Here is a 25,265-nt window from a genome sequence, read left to right on the forward strand (position 1 = left end):
TGATTCTTATCTATATGGACTGAGTTATTCTGACAACTGATATAGTTGAATATTGGACCATATTGCTGCTATTTTATTCTTGCTGCTACCCCAATACCGATTATATATTGCTGCCATGTTGAATGCTGTGTTTATTGATTGAATGTGACTGCTGATTTATACCCCAGAAGGTGGTTGTGCCTGCTCTTTTCCTTTTATTCAATTGCTTAAATAGTACTGGGTAGGTGACCCAGTGAGCAGTGCACCCACCGTTATCTACCCGTCCAGGTGTTGAGCCTTCCATTCTTGTATATTTTTTTGAGGATCTGTTTTTTCTTTCTGTTTCTCTGACAGATCAGAAGAATGGAAAATGAAATGGTGATGTGAACCCAGCCTAAGTTTACACCATCTTCAGGATTAGTAAATCTGGGCCAAAGCAAGAGAACGTGCAGCTGCATCCCCCTCCTCTCCCTCCCCCGACGTTGTATAACCTGAGGAGGCGTCTGAACATTTACAAGGATTTAGATACAAGGAACGGAGGACTAAATATCGCATATATTGTTAAAAATATTGTAAAATAATGTTTGGGAAAGCTGCATGACAACCAGTAAGGATGCCATGACAGCCCCCACTCCTCTGTTATACAGAATAAAAGGGGCTAAATGCAGCATCATTTTGCCATATAGGAATAAAAGAAAGCTGGGTGCCATAATGACTGCCACATTGGTGTCTTCCCATGAACCAAAAAATGGCTGTATGACAAAGATGGAAACATTACTGATATAGATGCATATGCTATATACATGCAGCTTCTGCTTAGTGCCCCTTTACAGATACTGGTAGATTACCCCTCTCACCCCATCCAGTGCCAGCTGTTTGAACCTTACTGTGATATATCTGTCACTGCCGGCAGAGGGCTCTCCTCGCTCGCTGCATCCATGTCATCAGTGTAGCTGTTAGTCCTGGAGATATCTGGCAGAGATTCGTCCGGCCGACCCCTCCCTGCAGAGAAATGAAGGGTTACATGAGATATAAATCCAGAAGGTTAGGCTTTGCTTATCTTCAGTTACTCCAATGAAAGCCAAAGCAAGATTCACAATTTAGTCTGCTTTCTGTTGGCTCTCAGCCTGCAAGACTCCATGGGGAGATTTATCAAACCTGGTGTAAAGGAAAACTGGCTTAGTTGCCCATAGTAACCAATCAGATTCCACCTTTCATTTTTCAGAGCTCCTTTGAAAAATGAAAGGTGGAATCTGATTGGTTGCTATGAGCAACTAAGCCAGTTCAACATTACACCAGTTTTAATAAATCCCCCCTATCACTCTATAGCCCCTTGCAATTTGCACCTCATTTATTATCCTAAGGCCTCTTGCACACGAATATTGTGTGCCCGTGGCCGTATTGCAGCGTGCATACAGCAGGTCCGCAATACACGGGCACCGGCCCGTGTGCAATCCGCATCACGGAGATGAAGAACAGAAGCACTACAGAGTTTCTGTTCGTGCCTCCGCACCACAAAAAAATAGAACCTGTTCTATTTTTTTGCGGTGCGGACGGATCACGGACCCATTCAAGTTGAATGGGTCTCCATCTGTCCCGGCCGCCGCACGGACGTTGCCCGTGCATTGTGGACAACAAATTGTGGTCCCCAATGCACGGAACAGATGCACAACGTTGGTGTGCAAGAGGCCTAAATCTGGTATGTCTTTTTTTGTTTAAGTCTGACATCTAGTGGTCGTTTTCTTGTAAGACAGATTTAAATTCACTATAACTGGTCTAAATAGTATGCAAGCTGAAATTTTGCCCACATCTCCATGAAAGTAGGCAAATTGTGGTGCAACTCACCACTGAAAACAGAGACAGAAAAGTACGCCAGATCTGCGGTGTCGTAGAAGTTAGGCCCCTTTCACACGGGCGAGAATTCCGTGCGGGTGCAATGCGTGACGAAAACGCATTGCACCTGCACTGAATCCGGGCTTATTCACTTCAATGGGGCTGTGCACATGAGCGGTGATTTTCACGCATCACTGGTGTGTTGCGTGAAAATCGCAGCAAGTTCTATATTGTGCGTTTTTCACTCAAAGCAAGCCCCATAGAAGTGAATGGGGCTGCGTGAAAATCACAAGCATCCGCAAGCAAGTGCGGATGTGGTGCAATTTTCCCACGACAAAATCGGGCACAAAATAAGGCACAACTACATAAATAGGACAGAAATTAGGTGAAAAAGTTAGATAACTTTTGAATTTGTCTTAAAACTCAAAATAGGCGCAAATGCCTCCAAAGCAGGCGCAAAAACAGCTGGCAAATGAAACTTAAAAAATAAGACAGTCGGAAACAGGCTTTTTACTCATGAAAACAGCTGGCGACACCTTAGTAAATGTGCCCCAAAGTATTAGGTTTAATGATGTGTGAAATTTAACAAACGAGCGCCCTTTGATAAATTTGGTGCAAAGTACGCCAACACAGACTCAAGCAAAACTGACCTCGAAATATTACTCTCGTGATAAGTACCCTCCATGTATATAGGCGGGAGTTTCAAATTTAACATGTTATTTGCTTCACTGGAAAATTCATTTCACAGGTACCAACTGTTATTTATCCGTTCACAGCACGTTCACACAACACGCTTCCTTTGGAAAAATCCGCCACGGAATCTGTGGCAGAACGCCCTCAAGTTTATGCCAAGTTTTGTGTTTTTCGAATGGGGCAGATCTGCCAACAGCTTTAGCCTCATTCAATGGGCCTAATTCCACCCATTGGTGCCCAGCATGTCTGCACGGAAACCACACCAAAAAAGGGCTTGTTGCGTTTTTAGTAGATCCTACCAAAAACTGCACACAAAAACTCTGAGTGGATGAGGCCTTATCGCCTATTGTTAAATACTTTTTCTTCAAGAACAGAAGAGAGAGCAATGAAGTGTCAAGTTGCTGGCTGCACATTCTTACGGTATTCTGTCTTATGAGCCGGTGTTTTGGTTGTTGCACACTCAGTTATTTGTCCTATTCATTTACATTCGCAGCAGATTCCGCTACACAAAATAAGCATCATATACGGATTGCAAATACACTCGTGCGAAAGTACAGGCATCATTTATGGAGGCCTCCTGGGAAAGAGAAATCGGCTGCTGGATTTCAACTACCATGTTTCTTTTAGGCCTCTTGCACACAAACGTTTATTTTTTTGTTGTTTATGTTCCTTTTTTTTGCGTTCCGTATACGAAACCATTCATTTCAATGGATCCGCAAAAAAAATAAAAACTGAAGGTACTCCGTATGCCTTCCGTTTCCGTATTTCCGTTAAAAAATACAACATGTCCTATTATTGTCCGCATAACGGACAAGGATAGTACTGTTCTATCAGGGGCCTTCTGTTCCGTTCCGCAAAAAAACAGAATTCACACAGACGCCATCTGTATTTTTTGCGGATCCGTTTTTTGCAGACCGCAAAATACTGAAAAAGACATAGGCCTCATGCACACGACCGTTGTGTGCATCCGTGGCCGTTGTGCCGTTTTCCGTTTTTTTTCACGGACCCATTGACTTTCAATGGGTCCGTGGAAAAATCGGAAAATGCACCGTTTGGCAGCCGCATCCGTGAGCCGTGTTTCCTGGCCGTGAAAAAAATATGACCTGTCCTATTTTTTTCACGGCCAACGGTTCACGGGCCCATTCAAGTCAATGGGTCCGTGAAAGAACACGGATGCACACAAGATTGGCATCCGTGTCCGTGATCCGTGGCCGTAGGTTTTAGTTTCATACAGACGGATCCGAAGATCCGTCTGCATAAAAGCTTTTTCTGATCTAAGTTTTCACTTCGTGAAAACTCATTTCCGACAGTATATTCTAACACAGAAGCGTTCCCATGGTGATGGGGACGCTTCTAGTTAGAATACACTGCAAACTTTGTACAAGACTGCCCCCTGCTGCCTGGCAGCACCCGATCTCTTACAGGGGGATATGATAGCACAATTAACCCCATCATATCCCCCTGTAAGAGATCAGGGCTGCCAGGCAGCAGGGGGCAGACCCCCCCCCCCCCCCCCCCCTCCCCAGTTTGAATATCATTGTGCGGCCCCCCCCCTCCCCTGTTGTTAACTCGTTGGTGGCCAGTGTGCGCACCCCCCTCCCTCCCTCCCTCTATTGTTTTAATACATTGGGGCCAGTGTGCGCGCCCCCCCCCCAACCCCCCCTCCCTCCCTCTATTGTTTTAATACATTGGGGCCAGTGTGCGCGCGCCCCCCCAACCCCCCCCTCCCTCCCTCTATTGTTTTAATTGTTGTGGGGGCGCGCGCACACTGGCCCCAATGTATTAAAATAATAGAGGGGGGGTTGGGGGGCGCGCGCACACTGGCCCCAATGTATTAAAACAATAGAGGGAGGGAGGGGGGTGCGCACACTGGCCACCAACGAGTTAACAACAGGGGAGGGGGGGCCCACTGGCCACCAATGAGTTAAAAACAGGGGGGGGGGGTCTGCCCCCTGCTGCCTGGCAGCACCTGCCAGGCAGCAGGGGGCAGTCATGTACACAGTTTTTTTGTATATTCTAACCTGAAGCGTCTCCATCACCATGGGAACGCCTCTGTGTTAGAATATACTGTCGGAAATGAGTTTCACGATGTAGCTCATATCCGACAGTATATTCTAACATAGAGGCGTTCCCATGGTGATGGGGACGCTACAAGTTAAAATATACCATCGGATTGGAGAAAACTCCAATCCGATGGTATAACAGAACTCCAGACTTTACATTGAAAGTCAATGGGGACGGATCCGTTTGAAATGGCACCATATTGTGTCAACTTCAAACGGATCCGTCCCTATTGACTTGCATTGTAATTCAGGACGGATCCGTTTGGCTCCGCACGGCCAGGCGGACGCCAAAACGACTTTTTTTTCATGTCCGTGGATCCTCCAAAAATCAAGGAAGACCCACGGACGAAAAAACGGTCACGGATCACGGACCCACGGACCCAGTTTTTGCGGGCCGTGAAAAAAAACTGTCGTGTGCATGAGGCCATACAGTCATGTGTAAGAGGCCTTAGACTTAGAGGAGAAAAGCTGCAGTATACTTTCCCTCTTGCACACGACCCTATGGCTTTTTCTGTATTTTGCGATCTGCAAAAAAACGGATCCGCAAAAAATACAGATGACGTCTATGTGTATTCCGTTTTTTGCGGAACAGAACAGCTGGCCCCTGGCAGAACAGTACTATCCTTGTCCGTTATGCGGACAATAATAGGAGATGTTCTATTTTTTTACGGAAATACGGAAACGGAAGGCATACGGAGTACCTTCTGTTTTTTTTGTGGATCCACTGAAATTAATGGTTCCGTATACATACGGAACCCAAAAAACGAAACGTAAACGGGAAAAAAAACACATTTGTGTGCCAGAGGCCTTAAAGGGGTATTCCCATCAGCAGTTTTCATACTTACCTGCGTAGTCAGCTTGATTGACATCTTCTCCCGGCCGGGCCGCGCTTGTGCAGAAGACTGAAGATTTTCTCCCGGCCGGGCTGCGCAATGTCCTGAACGCGCACGCCACCGCGCATGCACCATGGTGACTTATTCCTGGCCTGTTCGCGGCTCTGTACTATACTGGCCAGGAAGAAGTCATCATGGCCCATGCGCGGCGGCGTGCGCGTTCAGGACATTGCGCGGCCCGGCAGGGAGAAAATCTTCAGTCTTCTGCGCAAAGTGCGGCCACAGGATTCGGCAGGCGAGAGGTGGCCGTAACCAGGGGTGACGAAAGACAACAATCAGGTAAGAGGGGATTTATTTTCTCAAAAAGGGTGGGAATTGGGTAATAAAATGTATTTACAAAAATGATCACTGTCAAATCATTAACAGATTTAACAGTGATCATTGTGATGGGAATACCCCTTTAAGAGCACATGCATGCTCAGCTGAGCATGCATGTGTATGGTGGGTTAGGAGGGAAAGCTGTCGACCAAATGAACCTTATGTTTAGCCTTAACAGCTCAGCAATGAGTAAACACCATATAAACTACAATGCCCTGCTCTCTAGTAACAGGAAACATGCAGACTTCTAAATGCAGCTTTGGATGTGAACAGAGAAGAAAACTATTCAAAATCATTTCTTTTTTTTACACTAAATTATAACATTACGTGTACAATACCTTGTATTGTGGAGATACCAGATGTGCAGATAGAGAGGGTAGACCAAGATCTACAGCGACCTGTGACAGAGTGCCAGACAAGAAAGAGAGAAAGAAAAGGTGACAGCAGAGATATGACTAGAAACATGTGACGGAGAGACATCCCTGACTATCTGTGTTATATGGGATTACGTCCTAACAAATGCGTCACAGTGCAAAAATGATTCAGATAGATTTTAGAAACTTTGTTAACCCTTTAGGTGTTCCACTAGAATACAAGCAAAATGGAGGTGAAATGTAAAATTTCCTTTTTTTTTTGCAGATCTTCCATTTGAATCCATCTGTAATACAGCAAGGGTTAACAGCAAAAAAAAAACACCTTAATATTTATTAGGCCTCATGCACACGGCCGTTCCGTGCATTGGAGACTGCAATTGCGGTCCCCAATGCACGGGCAACATCCGTGCAGCGGGCCAGACCCATTCAACTTGAATGTGTCCGTGGTCTGTCCGCACCAAGTGAATTGGGTTCGCATCCATGATGCGTGGTGCACACGGCTGACGGCCGTGGATTGCCAACCTGCCGTTTGCGGGCCGCAATATGCCCAACGGCCGCGTGCAGGAGGACTTACTCTGATTCAGCGATTTACAGAAACACTCCATATGTGGTCATAAACTGCTGTGTGGGCACACAGTAGGGTTTAAAGGGAAGGAGCGCCACGTTTTTGGAGGACACATTTTAAAAGAATGTTTTTTAGGCACTGTGTCACATTAGAAGAGACCCTAAGGTACCCCTACAGCGGTGACGACCAAAAAGTGATGACATTTTGGAAACTACACCTCCCAAGTCATTTTTCAAGAGGTGTATTGAGCAATTTGACACAACAGACATAAAATTTAGAAACACTTTTCCAATAAAATGTTGCTTTAATTTTTCTTTTACACAAGGGGTAACAGGAGAAAATCAATTTGTTACTCATTTTCTCCTGACTACAGCCACACCCCATATGGTTTTTAAATGGCAGATTTTGTTGGAATGATTTTTAGGTGTTACTTCACATTTGAAGAGACCCCAAGATACCACTACAGGGAAACTCCTAAAAATCGACCCTATTTTGGAAATTACTCCCAAAAGGGGTGTAGTAAATACTTTGACCCAACCAACATTTCATACAAACACTTGGCTGTGAATATGCAGGCTATGCGGAGTGTAATACGGCTGCGAAATTACAGGGTATATAAAGGATAAAAGTAATAAAACATGGATGAGTAGTATACTTTGAAGCAATCATTTTTGCAGAGACCAGGTTTTTCAGGGAAGATTTCTCAGTGATAGTGTCCTTTTGTATCCCCATTTTGGAACACACCCTGCATCTCTTTTGGGTCCTTCACTTCCTTGCTGTCTGGGGGACTTTACCAGAGAAATGTTACCCTGGTACAATTCGGGCAACATAACTTCCAGAAGTAGTGGGGCCCTCCCCTTCCTTAGGGCCTTGATCACTACCTCTGCAAACTGAAGGAATGTTCCCATCTAGCCTGCAGAGTTATATAGTGCCATCTGTACAAAGGTGTACAGCCAGCTTTTTGTACCACACCTTTGTTTTCCGCGTGGCACTGTATGGCTTTAGAACCTCTCCCATTTTCATATTGTAATCCGGGATGGGTCTGGCTTGGGGGCAGCGGTAGTGGTACCTGGTATAGGGGCAGGGGAGTCGCTGTTCCCGTGAATGCTGGTCAGTACAAGGACATCCCTCTTGTCCTTGTACCTAACTACCAACATGTTCTCATTAAGAAAAGTCCTGCTGTTGTCCCTTCTGAGTGGTTGCCAGAGCAGGGATCTAGGGAGGCCTCTCTGATTTTTGCATAGTGACACAAGCTACAGTAGCTCTGGAATTTAGGGACTTAAACAGGGTTACGCTGGTGTAGTAGTTATCCACATAGAGGTGGTAACCCTGATTCTGCAGTGGGTGCAAGTCCCACACTATTTTCCAACTAACTCTTAGGCCTTATGCACACGACCGTTGTTCGGGTCCGCATCCGAGCCGCAGTTTTTGTGGCTCAGGTGTGGACCTATTCACTTCAATGGGGCCACAAAAGATGCGGACAGCACTCTGCATCCTTTGCTCCGTTCCGTGGCCCCGCAAAAAAAATGTAGCATGTCCTATTATTGTCCGTTTTGCGGACAAGAATAGGCATTTCTATAATGGGCCGCCTGTTCCGTTCTGCAAATTGCGGAAGGCACACGGGCGGCTTCCATTTTTGGCGGATCTGCGGTTTGCGGACCGCAAAAAACAGAACTGTCATGTGCATGTAGCCTTAGAATGGGGGTGGATTCTGGTGGTTCAAACCAAGGGTCCTTTCCTTCTTAAAAAACTGAACTTGTGGGTGTACCCAAGGATACTCTCGTACAGCGTAGACATTTTAATGAATTGCCTTTAATTTTCAGCTTGATGGGCTGGTACTGGTGGAATTTTACCCTCCTTTTAAAATGTATAAGGGACTCAACTATGCAGATGTTTTTGTCGGGGCTGTATACCTCAGCAAACTTAGTGCTAAAGTACTGGCCTCCTTCTAAATAGTCAGTCAGATCTCAGGTCATTCTGGGGTGGGCATTGTGCATTATCATTATAATGTAAAAATTTCAGAATTGCTTCAAATCATTTCTTGGTCATACTGTAAACTGGAGTGTAGAACAAAACATCTGTACTCCAATACTTTCTAATTTCTGTTGGAGTTGAGCAAATGATGATGTTGGATGTTGGTCAATAAATTGTTGGGCATATAAATTTTTTGTGCCACCATTAAATTTACAAAATCTTTTTGAGAATTTTATTTTTGAAAAAATCTATTTCTGTGAAGCCTGCGGTGTCAAACCAGATTCCTGCCCACAAACTCAGGAATTTGAGGTTAATAATCCTCAGGGGGTGGGGTCCAAATGGGATCACTTTGGGGGACTGCCTAAGCTGTTGTCCTAGGGCGCCTTCTTGAAGGTGCCTCATCAGAGAAGGAGTAGAGGAATGAGGCATCCTCTTCTGCCTCAGAGGCAAGCCTCCTCAGCTGAATAATGTCTGTGTCACGTGATGGATTCAACACCTGTAAAGTGTGTATTCATTTTATTTATTCACAGGGGTGTGTATGTAGTGCTATTATACCTGAAGGGGCTTGTAATAAATGTAAAATAAAATTTAGGAGAAAGAAAAATAAGATAAATATTTAGTAAAAAAACAAACGAAAAAACGCTGAAAACTGAGCACAGATATCAAGGATACTTTCACATCTGCGCTTTCCCTTTCCGCTATCGAGATCCATTATCAGAACTGGAGCGGTTTTGCTGATCCGTGACGGATCCAGCGAAAAAAGCTGGTGTGAAAGTAGCCTAAAATATATTGTACTGATCAGCGCTCAGTGGTAGCAGGATGCACGCAAGCAGATGTTGCCTATTTCCATGCAGTGTATGCAAAACTAAGGGTGCTGGCACACAGTGCGGTTCTGACGTGCATTCAGGATACAGTTTTCAATTTAGCCAGTTTAGCAGCCTCGTTAACCGCAAGTTTCACCACAATTTTCGCTATTAAACAGGCTGACATTATACATGTGCAAATGTCACCTGAATTTAACTCTGCTATTCTATTTTTTTCACTGTGCTCCGTTTTTGTGCAATTATAACTTTTATTACATGCAAATTAGCCTCTAGGAGCAGGGGGCCTTGCACCTGCTCCCAGAGGCTCCGTTCACCCACTTGATTCCACGCCCTTCTATTCTTGATTGACAGGGCCAGGCTACCGCCCCCCCCCCCCCCCTTCTCCTAGAGTCTAATTTGCATAATAAAAGTTATAATTGCACAAAAAACAGGGGCACACTGAAAAAAAAAAGAATAGTAGGTTAAATTCAGGTGACATTTGCACATGTAAAATGTCAGCCTGTTTAAAATAGCACTAATTAGTACAGTTTGACTGAGGAGCGGTGAATACACTGCTCGCTTGTCTTCTTCTGACGGTGGCGCACACTGTGCTGTGACCTGCACACAGCATGAGGACATAGATGCACTATGTGATCTCACGCTGTGTGACGTTGGGTCACTGCACAGCACGGCAAATTAAAAGCGCTGAATCTCTGGAGTGGCGGCGGCAGCAGCGTCCTGAGCAGGAGAGGTAAATAGATTTTTTTGGGTCTGATTAAGGGCTCTTTCACATGAGCATGTGCAGTCTGGAAATCATGCTTCATGTGTGAATGTGATCCTCCGTTCTGGACACTGCTCGTTTAGCAGGAGCACACAGCATTAGGCCTCATGCAAATGGCCGTTGTGCTGCCGTTCCGTGCATTGGGGACCGCAATTTGTGGTCCCCAATGCACGGACCTATTCGATTTGATACATATGCAAATTAACCTGAGATGAGTCCTGTCCCTGACTTATCTCAAGTACAGGACTCATCTCAGGTTAATTTGCATATGTATCAAATCGTTTTTTTTACACAATAAAAGTACACAGAGATATGGGGACTGGGTATTGCGGATGAGCTAGCGGCCATCTAGCAACCCATGTCCTCAGCTCTATACACAAAATCCTGGTGACAGGTTCTCTTTAACATGATCTTGGGCCAACCATCCTCGCATAAGATCAAGCTGGACAGAGCTCATAGAGCACTCAAGCCCAAGGGCTCTGCTGCACGTCCTAGGGACGTAATTTGTTGTGTCCACGACTTCACCCGTAAAGAAGCCATCATGGCTAAGGCGAGATCTCTACGCAACTTTGACTTTCATGGCGCTCCGGTACAATTGTTTCCTGACCTATCCTGGTTCACACTCCAGAAAAGGAGACATCTCCAGCCTCTCCTCACATCACTCAGGGACCGCCAGATTGCCTATCGCTGGGGATTCCCCTTTGCCCTGATGGTCCGTCATCAAGGAAGAACAGAGACTCTGTTCCTTCTCGGATCTTCACCCCTTTTGCGAATCACTCGGAATTCCTATCCCGACATGTCGGATTGGGAGTTTGAGTCACCAGCGCTTCCGCCACCACGCATTTGGTCTCCTGTAACCAGGAAAAGAAGACCTGGTCCAAGTGCATCCTCTTCTCCGCGGTCTCCTCCGTCATCAGGGCATCGTCCACCTGCCTGACCGCCAATGGCTTGGAGGACTTGGTTGTCCTGAACTCTGCCCTTAATCCTTCACGCCCTCAGGATCGATAGTCTCTGATGGGCCCCCATATTGGTCGTTTATTATTTCTGTTAAGCCAGTTATTGATTTCTTGTTGCTGCATAACAGTGCGGGCCCACCTCGTTGTTAATAGTTTTTTTTCAGATACTTGTGGTTGACTCTTTGGCCAGCCTCAACTTGTTGGTCTCCGACACTTACACCCCCAAAGGGGCTTCTTATTTGCCCCTAGAAGGGATTACATCCCTGGGAATAGTTCCCAGTACTGCTATCTGTTTGTCTGTCTTTGTGTTGTCTCGTCCTGTCCCCCCCCCCCCTCTCTTGTGTTCTTTCTCCTGTTGTAGGTGCCTGAACTTCCTTGCTTGTGGGGATCGTGTACCTCAGTCTTGCCTTTGATTAGTTGTTCAACTAGTGTGAAGCCACTGACGTATACGGACTCTCTCGGTGAGCTGTACCCTGCATATATTATATATCATCACATACATGGTGCGGTGCATAACCTTCAATGTCAAGGGGCTCAACTCCAACGCCAAGAGGAAACTCTTGCGTTTGGAACAGAAATTCCTTAAAGCGGACATTGTGTTCCTACAAGAAACACATTTTGATGGCAACTCCTCCTTTAGTTTTGCCTCTCATCTGTATCCTATTGCTTATTCGGCTACTCATAGCTGTCGGAAGGCGGGGGTTGCCATCTTGGTATCTGCACGATGTCCCTTCAAAATTGAATCCTCAATTCTAGATCCGCAGGGGCGTTATATTATTCTCTGTGGCCATTTAGCAGATAAACTCATCACCTTATGTAACATTTATGCCCCAAACACTTCCCAGATCCGCTTTCTCAGCGGAATCTTCTGCAAGGTTTTTGTTGAGGGAGTAGACTCTTCGGAGCCCCTGGTCCTCTTAGGTGGGGACTTTAATGCAGCGCTTAGCCAGGGACCTTCGTAAACTGATGCGGAAATACTCAATGTATGACTTCTGGCGACCCTCAGGATATTGGAAGGAGCAGACATGGGCCAAATTACCGGGTCTGGCCATGCTCCTGTACTAGTTGACATTAGTAGTGAGTCGGGCCATGTTCACCAATGCCACTGGAGACTTAATGACTCCCTCTTGAAGCAGCCCATCACTAGGGAGGAACTCCGCGAACACCTGAAAGCGTACTTTGAACTAAATGAGGGATCGGTAGGGGATGTCCGTCCTTTGTGGGAAGCGCATAAGGCGGTCATGAGGGAACATTGTAATAAGCTCAAAATTAAAGAAGGACTCAACTGCTTTGGTCAAGACCCTTACGTCTCGCTTGCAAACACTAGAAGACAAGATGGCTGCTCACCCCTCCCGGTGCACACTGAGACAAATTGTTGATACCAGGGCCCAATTGAAGAGTCTAGCTTTAGGTTGTGTCAACAAGTTACTACTTTACACACGACAGCGTTATTATGCTTGGGGGAACAAACATCATACTTTTCTGGCCAAACAACTCAGGAATCGCAATCCCCAAACGGATCCAAGTGCTATTAGGGGGACTGACGGAACAATCCACTATGACCCCAGAGTGATAGCAGAGAGGTTCTCGACCTAGTACTCTTCCCTGTACAATTTACCCTCTGACCTCCCCTCAGATGAGAGACTTAGGGATAGTACACTCCAGTCTTATTTGGCATCCTGTCACCTTCCTACCCTATCGACTTCCGATCTTGCCGCCCTTAATAGTCCGATCACGCCGGAAGATATAGGGGAAGTGGTGGATCATCTACCTGAGGGTAAATCCCCAGGGCCTGATGACTTTTCGTATAAATATTATAAGACTTTCAAGACCGAACTAATCCCTCACTTAGTAACCCTTTTTAATAATTTTCTAGCTGGCAACGCAGTACCTTCCCCCAATGTCTCACTCTTATCTCACGATGATTCCGAAACCTGGGAAAGATCCTCACGAATGCCATAATTACGGGCCCATTGCCCTGCTTAATTCAGACCTTAAGATTTACACCAAAGCCCTAGCCTCCCGACTAAACGTTTTTCTCCCCTCCCTGATCCACAAAGATCAGGTGGGATTTGTCCCAGGCCGTCAGGGGGCCGACAACACTCAAAGAAACATTGACTTGATAGATGTCATATCTCGCTCGGGTGAGGAGGCGCTACTTCTCAGTTTAGATGCTGAAAAGGCGTTTGACGGTTTAGGTTGGACTTTCTTTTTCGCTACCTTGCAGGCATATGGCCTTTCTGGTCCCTTCGTTAGGGCCATTCGTAGCCTATACTCCTCCCCCACAGCGACAATCAAGCTACCTCATGCTCAATCTCGACCCATACGCATTGCTAACGGGACGAGACAAGGCTGCCCCCTATCTCCGCTATTATTTGCCATATATATTGAACCCCTGGCGGCCAAAATCAGGGCATGTCCAGACATCAGAGGTGTTATGGTCAGGGACAGGGAGTTTAAGCTATCGCTATATGCAGACGACATCCTTCTTACCAGTGGCGTACCGCCCATAGAGGCAGACCACGCCACTGCTATGGGGCCCGCGGCACTGGGGGGCCCGTAGCGCAGATAAGGCCCCGCCCACTGATGACCAGCAGCCGGCTATGCGGCTGCTTTTCTCCCCAGGGCCCCCCCCCCATGTTTAGCTGAATCGCCTCCCAGAGGCGCGGCTAAGGCCCTAGACACCCGCCCCCCTCCTCAGCGCTGCGCTCTGAAACACCCGATCCTCCTCTCGTCGGCGTCCCAAATCCCGCGCAGGCGCAGTGCCGGCGATTGCCTGCGCCTGCGCTCTGATAATACGGCTGAGGGCAACAGCTTCAACATCGTCACTGGGCATGCGCCGAGCCCAGTGACGATGTTGAAGCTGTTGCCCTCAGCCGTATTATCAGAGCGCAGGCGCAGGCAATCGCCGGCACTGCGCCTGCGCGGGATTTGGGACGCCGACGAGAGGAGGATCGGGTGTTTCAGAGCGCAGCGCTGAGGAGGGGGGCGGGTGTCTAGGGCCTTAGCCGCGCCTCTGGGAGGCGATTCAGCTAAATGATGGAGGCGTTAGAGTTTTCATATTTAGGCGGGCACGGCACTAATCAGAGGGGCACCGTGGAGAAAGAAAACCGCCCCTCTGGGCTCCAGTCCGGCTTACAGCAAGAATCGATTTTTAGAAGAAAGGACAAGACTGACATGGAAAAGAAGAACACAGATGGAAAAAAGGTACTTTATTAAACATGGATCCATGAGTACCTTTTTTCCATCTGTCTTGTTCTTTTGATTGTGAGTCTTGTCATGTCTTCAAAAAATCGATTCTTATGATATGTAAATGAAGCTGTAAGGAGCCCAGAGGGGCGTTATTCTTTCTCCACGGTGCCCAGGAACGCCCCTCTGAAGTGCCGTGCCCGCCTAAGTTTGAAAACTAATAACGCCTCCAAGTTCATCTAAATCGCCTCCCAAATCCGATCCTCCTCTCGCTGGCATCCCAAATCCCGCGCAGGCGCAGTGCCGGCGATTGCCTGCGCTATGATAAGATGACTGACGGCACTGCGCCTGCGCGGGATTTGGGATGCCGGCGAGAGGAGGATCGGGGTGTTTGCCGCAGAGCGCGGCACTGAGGAGGGTGGGTGTTGAACACTTAGCCGTGCCTCTGGGAGGCGATTTAGATGAACTTGGAGGCGTTATTAGTTTTCAAACTTAGGCGGGCACGGCACTTCAGAGGGGCGTTCCTGGGCACCGTGGAGAAAGAATAACGCCCCTCTGGGCTCCTTACAGCTTCATTTACATATCATAAGAATCGATTTTTTGAAGACATGACAAGACTCACAATCAAAAGAACAAGACAGATGGAAAACAGGTACTCTGTTAAACATGGATTCATGAAAAAAAAATTGGGGGTAAATTGCTAGTGACAGATTCCCTTTAAGGCTACTTTCACACTTGCGTTCAGAGCGGATCCGTCTGGTGTCTGCACAGACGGATCCGCACCTATAATGCAAACGCTTAGATCCGTTCAGAACGGATCCGTTTGCATTAACATGAACAAAAAAAAAAAACAACATTTTTTTTTTTGTTCATGATAGTGCAAACGGATCCGTTTTGACTTTACATTGAAAGTCAATGGGGGACGGATCCGTTTGAAAATTGAGCCACACTGTGTCAACTTCAAACGGATCCGTCCCCATTGACTTACATTGTAAGTCTGGACGGATCCGTTTGCCTCCGCACGGCCAGGCTGCAAGCAGCGTTCAAGTGTCCGCCTGCTGAGCGGAGGACAGACGGAGCCATACTGATGCATTCTGAGCGGATCCGCATCCACTCAGAATGCATTAGGGCTGGACGGATCCGTTCGGTGCCGCTTGTGAGAGCCTTCAAACAGAACTCACAAGCGGAGACCCGAACGCAAGTGTGAAAGTAGCCTAACATGGCACCCCAAATAAGGAGACCTGCAGGCTGCAGCAGATATCCCATGTGACAGGTCACCCCCAGGAAACCCCTAACAGTTTCTGTAGGTCATGTATAAATTTATTTAATGGGGGTGTGGCATGGGAGGAGCAAAGTCAGGAAGTGGGAGGGGCCATGGTGGGTAGTGGGCGGGGTTAAGGGGCCCAATTCAGATTTTTGCTATGGGGCCCAGTGATTCCTATGTACGCCTCTGCTTCTTACCCTTACCAAGCTTTATATTTCCCTACCAAACCTCCACTCCATCCTGCAGGAATTTGGTTGACTCTCAGGGTATAAGGTCAACACCCATAAAATTGAGGCCCTCCCTCTTAATCTTTCTCAGATGACCCTGGGCTCTCTTAGGGTTAACTTCCCTTTCCATTGGAAGACGGACTCCCTGCGATATTTGGGTGTTGACCTCACTCCCCGATATAGGGAACTTTATAAAGCTAACTTCCCACGCATATATGCAGAGATCAGGGGTCTCCTGGACAAGTGGCACAATGTCCCACTCTCTCTCATGGGATGTATTGCTTCGACTAAAATTATGATCTTGCCCAAGCTTCTGTGTCTTTTTGAGACCTTACCGATGATAGTTCCTCTCAAGGATCTGAGATCCATTCAATCTCACCTCCTTAGATTCATAAGGGCGGGAAGACGTCATAGAATTCCACGGTCAGTCCTTCTATCTAGTAGGCATCAGGGTGGACTAGGGGTACCGGATTTGTCCAAATATTACTGGGCGGCCCAGCTACGTTCTGTCACGGCCTGGGCTTCCTTGCACCCATACTCTGTCTGGATGCAAGTAGAAAGACTCTGGCTAGCTCCTATACATCCTAACTACATGCTATGGTCCGGATCTCACAAGACTGTACCAATTAAGGATCTCTTAGGGCCCATGGCTTGTACTAGACTCATATGGCAGCAGTGCAGTGGTAAATTCCCTCTGGTTTCTAACCACTCCGCCATGACCTCTTTTTTGTATCACCCTATGCTCCCTACTAGTCTTACCACGTCCACAACGAGACCATGGTTCCAGCGGGGAGTGTTTCGGTTTGCAGATATTGTGGACCCCTTCACTAGGGACCTTTTGCCGTTTTCTGCCCTCCAGACCAAATATGATTTCCCCCCCCCCCTCCTCCAATTACTTTTATATCCAGATTAGTCACTTTGCCCAGTCCATTTTTTCAGGGATCACAGTTTTCCTCCCGACTCCCTTTGAACACCTTTGCAGGGAAGGGGTACATGCGAAGGGTCTAATTTCTGAGATCTACTCCATATTGCTGACTCCCTTCCCTGATCGGGTTCAAAGGCACTCCTACATGGTGCGGTGGGGTGGAGTATTTGGGGAGGGCCTTACCGGACGCACTCTGGCACCTTATATGGAGGAGGGCAGCAAAATCCTCTATGTCGGTACTTCATCAGGAGAACCAATATAAAATTTTAATGTACTGGTACCACACTCCTGACCTCCTCCATAGAATGAACCCAGTAGTCCCGGGAGACTGCTGGAGATGCAGCTTACATAGGGGTACATTGCCTCATATTTTCTGGGACTGCCCCAAGATACGCCCCTATTGGACCGGAGTAGGCACCCTCCTGAGTGATATTTTTGCAGTGGAAATCCGACCTGACCCTATGTCCTTCCTTCTTAATGTGGTCCCCATTCAAGTTAAAAAACACTCACTTAAGTTATTACTATTGATACTAGCAGCAGCTCGTTGTCTAATCTCTCGATTTTGGAAAAGCCCTGAACCGCCACTGGTTTCTGATTTGTACGCTAGGGTGATGGAGGTCCGAACAATGGAATATTCCACGGCCATGTTTCAGGACAAAATAGTACTCTTCAACGCCATATGGGACCTGTGGGATAATTACTGGGCCACAGGGCAACCTTAACAACCTCATGAGAAAGAGGTGTCCCCCCCCTTGTGTCTTTGTCTATGTTATTTGTCTTGTCTTTTGGTTATTAGTTTGGTAAAGCATTACTTGCTGAGAAGCTCTGGGCTTTTGGGTCTTTAAGACTCCTTGACTACTACCTGATGTCTTCTTGTTCTAGGATATACCGCTAAGTAGTCCTACTTTGGATTGATTAAAGATAGACACAGCCTCCCTTAGTACACTTTATTGTTATATTTCTGCTCGGTTTCTCATTTTTCATCATTGATTATTATCGAGTGCTACAAGTGCTCAATCAATATGAATGTGATGCCTTTCATGTTTCATCCTTTACCTTGTACTAATGTGCATGAATCTATTGTAAATGTGCATTTTCATTTCTATATTATTTAATAAATATACAATTATAAAAAAAAAATATGTAAGGATAGTTGGGACCCATCATATTCGAGGTAGAAATGTGGCGGGATAAAAATCCTGAATGATCGTGATCGGCCATCACTTGAACGTTTGGTGAAATCAAATCGAAAAAATAACAACAGTAGAACTCAGGGCTATGTTTAATAGAGAAAGTAAGAGCATTTCCACACGCACAATGCGAAGGGAACTCAAGGGATTGGGACTGAACAGCTGTGTAGCTGTAAGAAAAGCACTAATCAGTGAGGCAAACCAGAAAAAAAGGCTTCAATTTGCTAGGGAGCATAAAGATTGGACTTTGGAGCAACGGAAGAAGGTCATGTGGTCTGATGAGTCCAGATTTACCCTGTTCCAGAGTGATGGGGGCATCAGGGTGAGAAGAGAGGCAGATGAAGTGATGCACCCATCATGCCTAGTGCCTACTCTACAAGCCTGTGGGGGCAGCGCTATGATCTGGGGTTGCTGCAGTTGGTCAGGTCTAGGTTCAGCAACAGTATGTGCTCCAAGAATGAGGTCAGCTGACTACCTGAACATACTGAATGACCAGGTTATTCCATCAATGGATTTGTTCTTCCACGATGGCACGAGCATATTCTAAGATGACAATGCCAGGATTCATCTGGCTCAAATTGTGAAAGAATTGTTCAGGGAGCATGAGACATCATTTTCACACATGAATTGGCCACCACAGAGTCCAGACCTTAACCCCATTGAGAATCTTTTTTTTTTTTTTTGGTGGCGACTTTTTTTTTTTGGACAGGCAGTGTATATGTATAGGGCAAAAGTGTTTGAAGGTGCATACATTTTACTGAGGTTCCTGTCTTAGGCCCCTTGCAGACGAGCGTTACGGATTAGGTCCGGATGCCTTCCAGATGCGTTCAGTTAAAAATATGCGATTTCGCAAGCAAGTTCAGTCAGTTTTTTTTTTTTTTTTTTAATTCTTTATTTAAGCAAATATCAAAGTCCAAATATGCATTCGTAACAAAATATATCACATAAAATAGCACATAAAATAAAATTACACCAAACAACAATTCCCATAATAATATCTTATGGCACTTGTGGCATAATGGAAGGCACCTCGCCCAAGCAAGGACCCTTTATAACTGGCCCATAAAAATAAAAAAAAAAGAGACAAACCACGGACAACATCCTAGCCTCATACCGAAAATTCCCAGAATGAGTAAAATGCCTAAATGGGCACAGACCAGGACGAGCGACCTTAAGCAGTAACAACAGGTGAAGGATGACAATACACACAAACAGTAGACATTAAAGGGGGAGGGAGAGGATATCACATAAGGAGTAAATAAAAAGTATCAAGTGGAATCCACCAATTAGACCAGAAGGTCCTGGAACTCCTGAGACTCCTGAAAAGAAAACCAGGGAGCCCATGAATCAAGAAAGGCTTTATGTTTGGCTCTCAGCTGAGAGGTAAGTTCCTCCATTCTCCGGATCTCCTCTACCTTCTGGATCCAAAACCCGACAGTTGGAGGCACCGAGAGTTTCCATCTCGCGGGGATACAAGACCTAGCCGCTATCACCAGGGAGCACAGACAGGACTTCCGGAGCACACTCATTGGCAGATCCGAGAAAAATAATAAAAAGAAACCAGGGGTGAATGGAATCGTGAGTCGGAAAATTGAAGACAGGGTCTTATGGACCAGCTGCCAAAAAGGACAAATTTTTGGGCACTCCCAGAAAATGTGTAACATGGAGCCCATACCGGAGTCACAGCGCCAGCAATTAGGGGACGCAGACGGGAACATTTTCTGCAATCTGGTTGGAACGTAGTACCACCTGGACATTATCTTGTATCCCGCCTCTTGGAACCTACTCGCTATGGATGCCCTGTACAGTAGAGTGAAGAGTTTTAACCAGTGGTCGGGGGGGATGTTAACACCTAGGTCTTATGACCATTTGGCCACAAACGGAGGAAGGTAGTCCTGACGAGGAGCTATCAAAGACTGATAACATTCAGAAAGGGAATGTCTATAGGCGCCTACCCCAACACATATCTTCTCAAACGATGTGAGAGCCCTATCATATCCCGTAGAGTTCGGAATAGAAGATAGAAAATGTGTCAACTGCCTGGCTCTCCAGAAGCCCAAAGAGCAGGGATCTGTTATACTTAGGATCTCGTCATAAGAGCGCCATCTACCTGAGGTTCTGAAGAAGGGAGCTCGGGACCTACCATTAGTTCTCCACTGCAAGAACGGACCACCGTTACATCCCTCTGGGAAAGTGGGATTCCCCAAGATGGGAAATAAAGGTGAGGGGGATGGGGGAGATCAGAGGATTATCTCTAATTCTATGGAACTGTGAGATAGTGGGTCCAATTGTGAGATGGTTAGCTAGGGCTGAAGGTAGTTTAAAAGTCACCCAAGGTAGGGACCCTAATGGGCAGTTCGAGCATAGTTGTTCAATGGATACCCACTGCTTGAGCTGTGAATGCCTACACCAATCCACTATCCTCTGAAGCAGGGAAGCTGAATGGTATTTACGTAAGTCAGGTACTCCTAGTCCTCCTTTGTCCCTCGGTACATGTAAGAGAGATCTGGCAAGTCTCGGGCTACCCTTCGCCCAAATGAACCTAAATATGTCTCCATGCATCTTGTTAAAAAAGCTAGCGGGTAGTTTGATAGGAAGGGTCTGAAAGAGGTACAACACTCGTGGGAGAATATTCATTTTGAAAATGGCGCATCTGCCAAACCAAGTGTGCAGCCCTTTCGACCATTTCTTAAGATCTTCCCTAATCCGTTCCCGGAGAGGGATGAAGTTTCTGTGATACACCTCTTTCAGATCTGTGGGGATATATGTACCTAAGTATTTCACTGCCCCAGAAGCCCACTTGAAAGGGAATGAGGCCACCAGGTCGGCCACAAGCGTAGCAGGAAGGGAGACATTCAAGGCCTCCGATTTCTGAAAGTTAATCTTCAGATTCGAGAGACCATGAAACGTATGGAATTCCGCCATCAAATTCGGGAAGGAAGTCTTGGGATTGGTTAAAGTAAACAACAGGTCGTCTGCATATGCCGCTATCTTAAATTCTTTACCCTCCACCGAGAGTCCCGATATATTCGGGTTCTGTCTGATTGTCCTTAGGAGCGGCTCAAGGGTGAGAACAAAGATCAGCGGGGAGAGGGGGCACCCCTGGCGGGTCCCATTCCGTATCGCGAAGGACGGGGAGAAAACCCCATTCACCTTTGCGGACGCCGAGGGAGACTCATATAAAGCCCTTATCCATGATGCCAGAGGACCGGTGATACCAAGATGTCGCAGCACTGTGAACAACCAAGGCCAGCCCACCCTGTCAAAAGCCTTTTCCGCATCTGTGGATAGGAGACAGAGTGGGGTATCACGGATCCCGGCAAGATGAATCAGGTTAAGAACCTTAGTGGTATTATCCCTCGCCTCACGAGACGGAATGAAACCCACCTGATCATTGTGTATAAGATCCGAAAGCAGAGGAACCATCCGAGTGGCCAAAATTTTTGCGAACAACTTAAGGTCCACATTCAATAATGAAATGGGACGATAGTTGCCACAAAGTGTGGGATCCTTCCCTTCCTTGTGTATCACTGTAATATGAGCATGTGACATGTCAGCAGGGAGAGAACATCCTGTGCTAAGAGAGTTGAGAGCCTTAGCTAGTGGGGTCTGGAGTAGTGGTAAGAATCTCTTATAATAGGATGCCGGAAGACCATCCGGACCCGGGGCCTTATTGGGTTGCATATTTTTCAAAGCCTCCGCTATTTCATCTACTGAGATCGGTCTATCTAAGTCCCGAAGGGAGTCCGCAGGTAGTCTCGGCATGCCCGAATCTATCAAGTACTGGTTCATCTTTGAATGTAAAGTCTCACTCGAGTTACTAGGTTGAGGGAGATTGTATAAGGATTGATAATACTGAGCAAAAGTTTCTGCAATCGCGACGGGGTCATTAAGCGGGGGCCCTCTGGGAGCGGCAATACGGGGAACATAATTCCTGGCTCTATGCTCTCTAAGTAATCTGGCTAGGAGTTTACCACTTTTATTCCCATACTCAAAGAAATAACGGCGACCTTTAGCTAGAATGGTTTTTGTACGAACATCTAACTTTTCCTTGAGCTTACTTCTAGCCAATAGAAGGGAAGTGTGTGCAGCTATCGCGTGAGACTTTTTATGGGCCTGTTCCAGGGTAACTATTTCCGCCAAAATTTTTGAGATTTCCGCTGCCCTCTCTTTCTTACGTCTAGCTCCATGCTTGATGAATTCACCTCGGATTACACATTTGTGAGCCGCCCAAATAGAGATGGGTGACACATCATCGGTTTGGTTAGTTTCAAAATAATGGGAGATCTCCGTATGCACCTCTTGAGCTACCACCACATCCTGCAATAGGGATTCATTCAATCTCCACTGCCAAGATTTCGGAGCAGGTAAGGGGGAATTCAATGAAACATGGAGCATCGCGTGGTCTGAGAAGGTCAGCGGATCTATGGCCGACGAGGCCAGGAGGGAAACCGCCGAGTGTCTCAACAAGAAGTAGTCTAATCTGGAGTAAGTGTCTCTCACTGCAGAGTAGAACGTGAAGTCCTTGACCTCAGGGTTAAGGACCCGCCATGCATCTACTAGTTGATGAGAATGTAGCAGCTTTTTAAAATCCCGGAGGTATGAATGCGAAAGGTGGGAAGATCCCCTAGAGACATCCACAATTGGATCTAATGCCACATTCAGATCCCCCCCGACCAACAGGGTACCCTCTGCAAAATCCTCCAGGCGAGTCAGTATCCCAGCTAGGGCCTTAAGTTGTTTAGTGTTAGGTAGGTACACGTTAGCCAGAGTAAAGAGCTGCCCCGCCAAACGTCCCTTGAGGAAAAGAAAACGCCCGTTATCATCAGTACGAACATCTAAAAATTCCCAAGGAACGGATCTGGCAATGAGTATGCTCACTCCCCTAGATTTTGACCCTGAGAAGCAACTATGATAAGTATCAGGATACCTAGGGGATTTAAGCGTCGGCATAGCATCCCCGCGAAAATGGGTCTCCTGAATAAAAGCTACCTGAACTTTCTTACTCCACAGGAGCCGGAGAATGGAGGAACGCTTCTCCGGAGTATTCAGTCCATTGGCATTAATAGACGCAAACTGGACCTTAGACATGGTTGTGATCTGCTGATAAAAAGGAAAGTGTAAATAAAAATAAAAAAAAACAGCCAAAGGAAACAAGAGGGAGGAGGGCGGGGGGGAAGACAAGACAATGAAATCAGTACAAAAAGTCCCTAACCGGCTAATCCAGCGAGGGAACACAAAACCTGCAGAGAAAACAAACTCCACAGAAAATTGTGGGACAAACTCCCACTACGCGATTCTTGGAGGGCTCGAAATGAGTCGACCAAGATTCGCCGGACCTAGTTGGAGAGAGGAAGAGCACTCAGCAAAAGAATAACCAAATGTCTCCCAATCCCTGAGCCAAGATCCAATGAATCTAAATGGCCCACCATAAATCAACTGGTTAGAAGATAAAACATTAACATTAAGCCCACTCAGCCAGAGTGAGACATCGGTACTTGGGTATATCCCCCTAGGACCCTGATAGAGCCCAGTACTGACTAAACCAGAAGAGGCCTACACGCAACAACGAAGGCCCGTCAATCTGGAACAGCACAGGTTGTAAGATCTCGTCTCCCCCTTGGAACATCCTGAGGGGAAACCCGATTCCCATTACCACCCTGGAGATCAGGTGAGTCCAGGACAAAAGAGGCAGGAACCGGAATGTCCCACCAGTTTGGCAATGAGACTATCGGGACATCCAGGAAGCGGGACAAGTCCTCAGCCTGATCTGGTGAGAGAAGAGCAAAGGTAGTCCCATTCCTGCGGACAATCAGATGGAAGGGATGTCCCCAACGATATGTGGCTCCAGCTTCTGTGATGGTTCGGAGGATCGGCTTCAGAACACGTCTCATCATCAAAGTTCTTCTAGAGACATCAGGAAGAATCTGAACTTGAGAACCTACAAAAGGCACGGTGCCTCGCCTCCACGCTCTCTGGATCAACTCTTCCTTTTCCCTGAAGAAGTGTACACGACACAACACATCTCGTGGGTTGGAAGCACTGACACGTCGAGGTCCTGCGACTCTGTGGACCCTGTCCAATTCTATCTCGGACTCCTCTGGTCTGTCAAGAAGAGTATTAAAGATATAAGTCACCGCTTTGCGCAGTTCCGAGGACTGGATGTCTTCAGGGATCCCCCGCAGCTTAACATTGTTGCGGCGCCCCCTATTCTCCTGATCGTCAAGCTGGAGCAGCATATGTCTGTTCATAGCTTTTTGGGCAGCCACACTTGCCTCCACTTGAGTTAAACGTGAGTCCAGAGAGGTAGAAAGACTCTCCTGGGAAGTCAGCTTAGTAGAAATGACGCAGATGTCAGCTTTGACTGACGCGATAGCCTTGTCTTGTTTAGATTCAAGTTTCGACAACATCGCCTCCAAGTCCATTTTGGTGGGCAAAGTGCTGAGCAATGACCAAATATCACGCAGCTTGGGCCTCTTAGCGCGCTTGTCGGGCGAGGAGGAAGTCGAGGACGCCGAGTCAGAGGCCTCCGACATTGAGTGCGGCCGGAAAATAACAGGGGTATCTGCTAGGTCCTGCTGTGAAACCACAGGATCCCCCACCACGGTACGGGACCCATCCGGGGCGACAGGCGGCATGGTCTGCGCAGAGGCCGCAGGGGGAGACCCCAGAACGATAGACTGCCATGTCTGCAGTTGCGGTGCCGTCCCCTCAAGAGCCAGAGTCCCAAAAGGGTTATGCCCCAGAATCTCAGGTCCCTGTGATAGCTGAGCAGAAGCTTGAGGCCGGCAGAGCTCCTGACAGGGGGGGTCGGGCGACAGCCTCACCTCCGATCCAGTAAGTGCCGGCATCTTCTCAGCAGACATGGAGGCCGCTTGCAGTGAGGGCCAGGAGCTGGAGTTGAAGGTAAATACCGGCTTTACAGGAGTCAGCTGCGTCCCCTCTGTGCTCCGGTCTGCAGCGATTGTGGATCCGGCGGGCAAGGTAGCCGAGACTGGGGACAGGTGCTGTCTTTGCTGCATAGACACGTCCGGCCCTGCCGATTCAACCGGCGCCATCTTGGGAGCGCCGTTCAGAGTTTCTGTCGGCGGCTGCTGAGTGAAGTATCTCGCGATTTGCGGTTCAGCCGGCATGAAGCGGGTCCCCCGGCGTCCAGAGCGTCTCACCATACCCTTTGGCAAAGAAAGGGGCCACAGGGAGCCTGAAACTAGGTAGAAGTAGGGCCCAGGGATCGGGAG

The 25,265-nt window shown here is 47.2% G+C and overlaps 1 protein-coding gene across 1 annotated transcript in view; it reads right to left on the reverse strand.

Moving 5' to 3' along the window:
* LOC122926587 (potassium voltage-gated channel subfamily KQT member 1-like) overlaps positions 1-25,265 on the reverse strand; it is a 100,067-nt gene that overhangs the window by 16,955 nt on the left and 57,847 nt on the right. Inside the window, 2 exon segments of the mRNA XM_044278004.1 lie at positions 867-981; positions 6,118-6,177. Of these exon segments, the coding sequence (XP_044133939.1) occupies positions 867-981; positions 6,118-6,177 (175 nt within the window).

Source organism: Bufo gargarizans, chromosome 2, assembly GCF_014858855.1.
Source record: "Bufo gargarizans isolate SCDJY-AF-19 chromosome 2, ASM1485885v1, whole genome shotgun sequence".
NCBI lineage: Eukaryota > Metazoa > Chordata > Amphibia > Anura > Bufonidae > Bufo > Bufo gargarizans.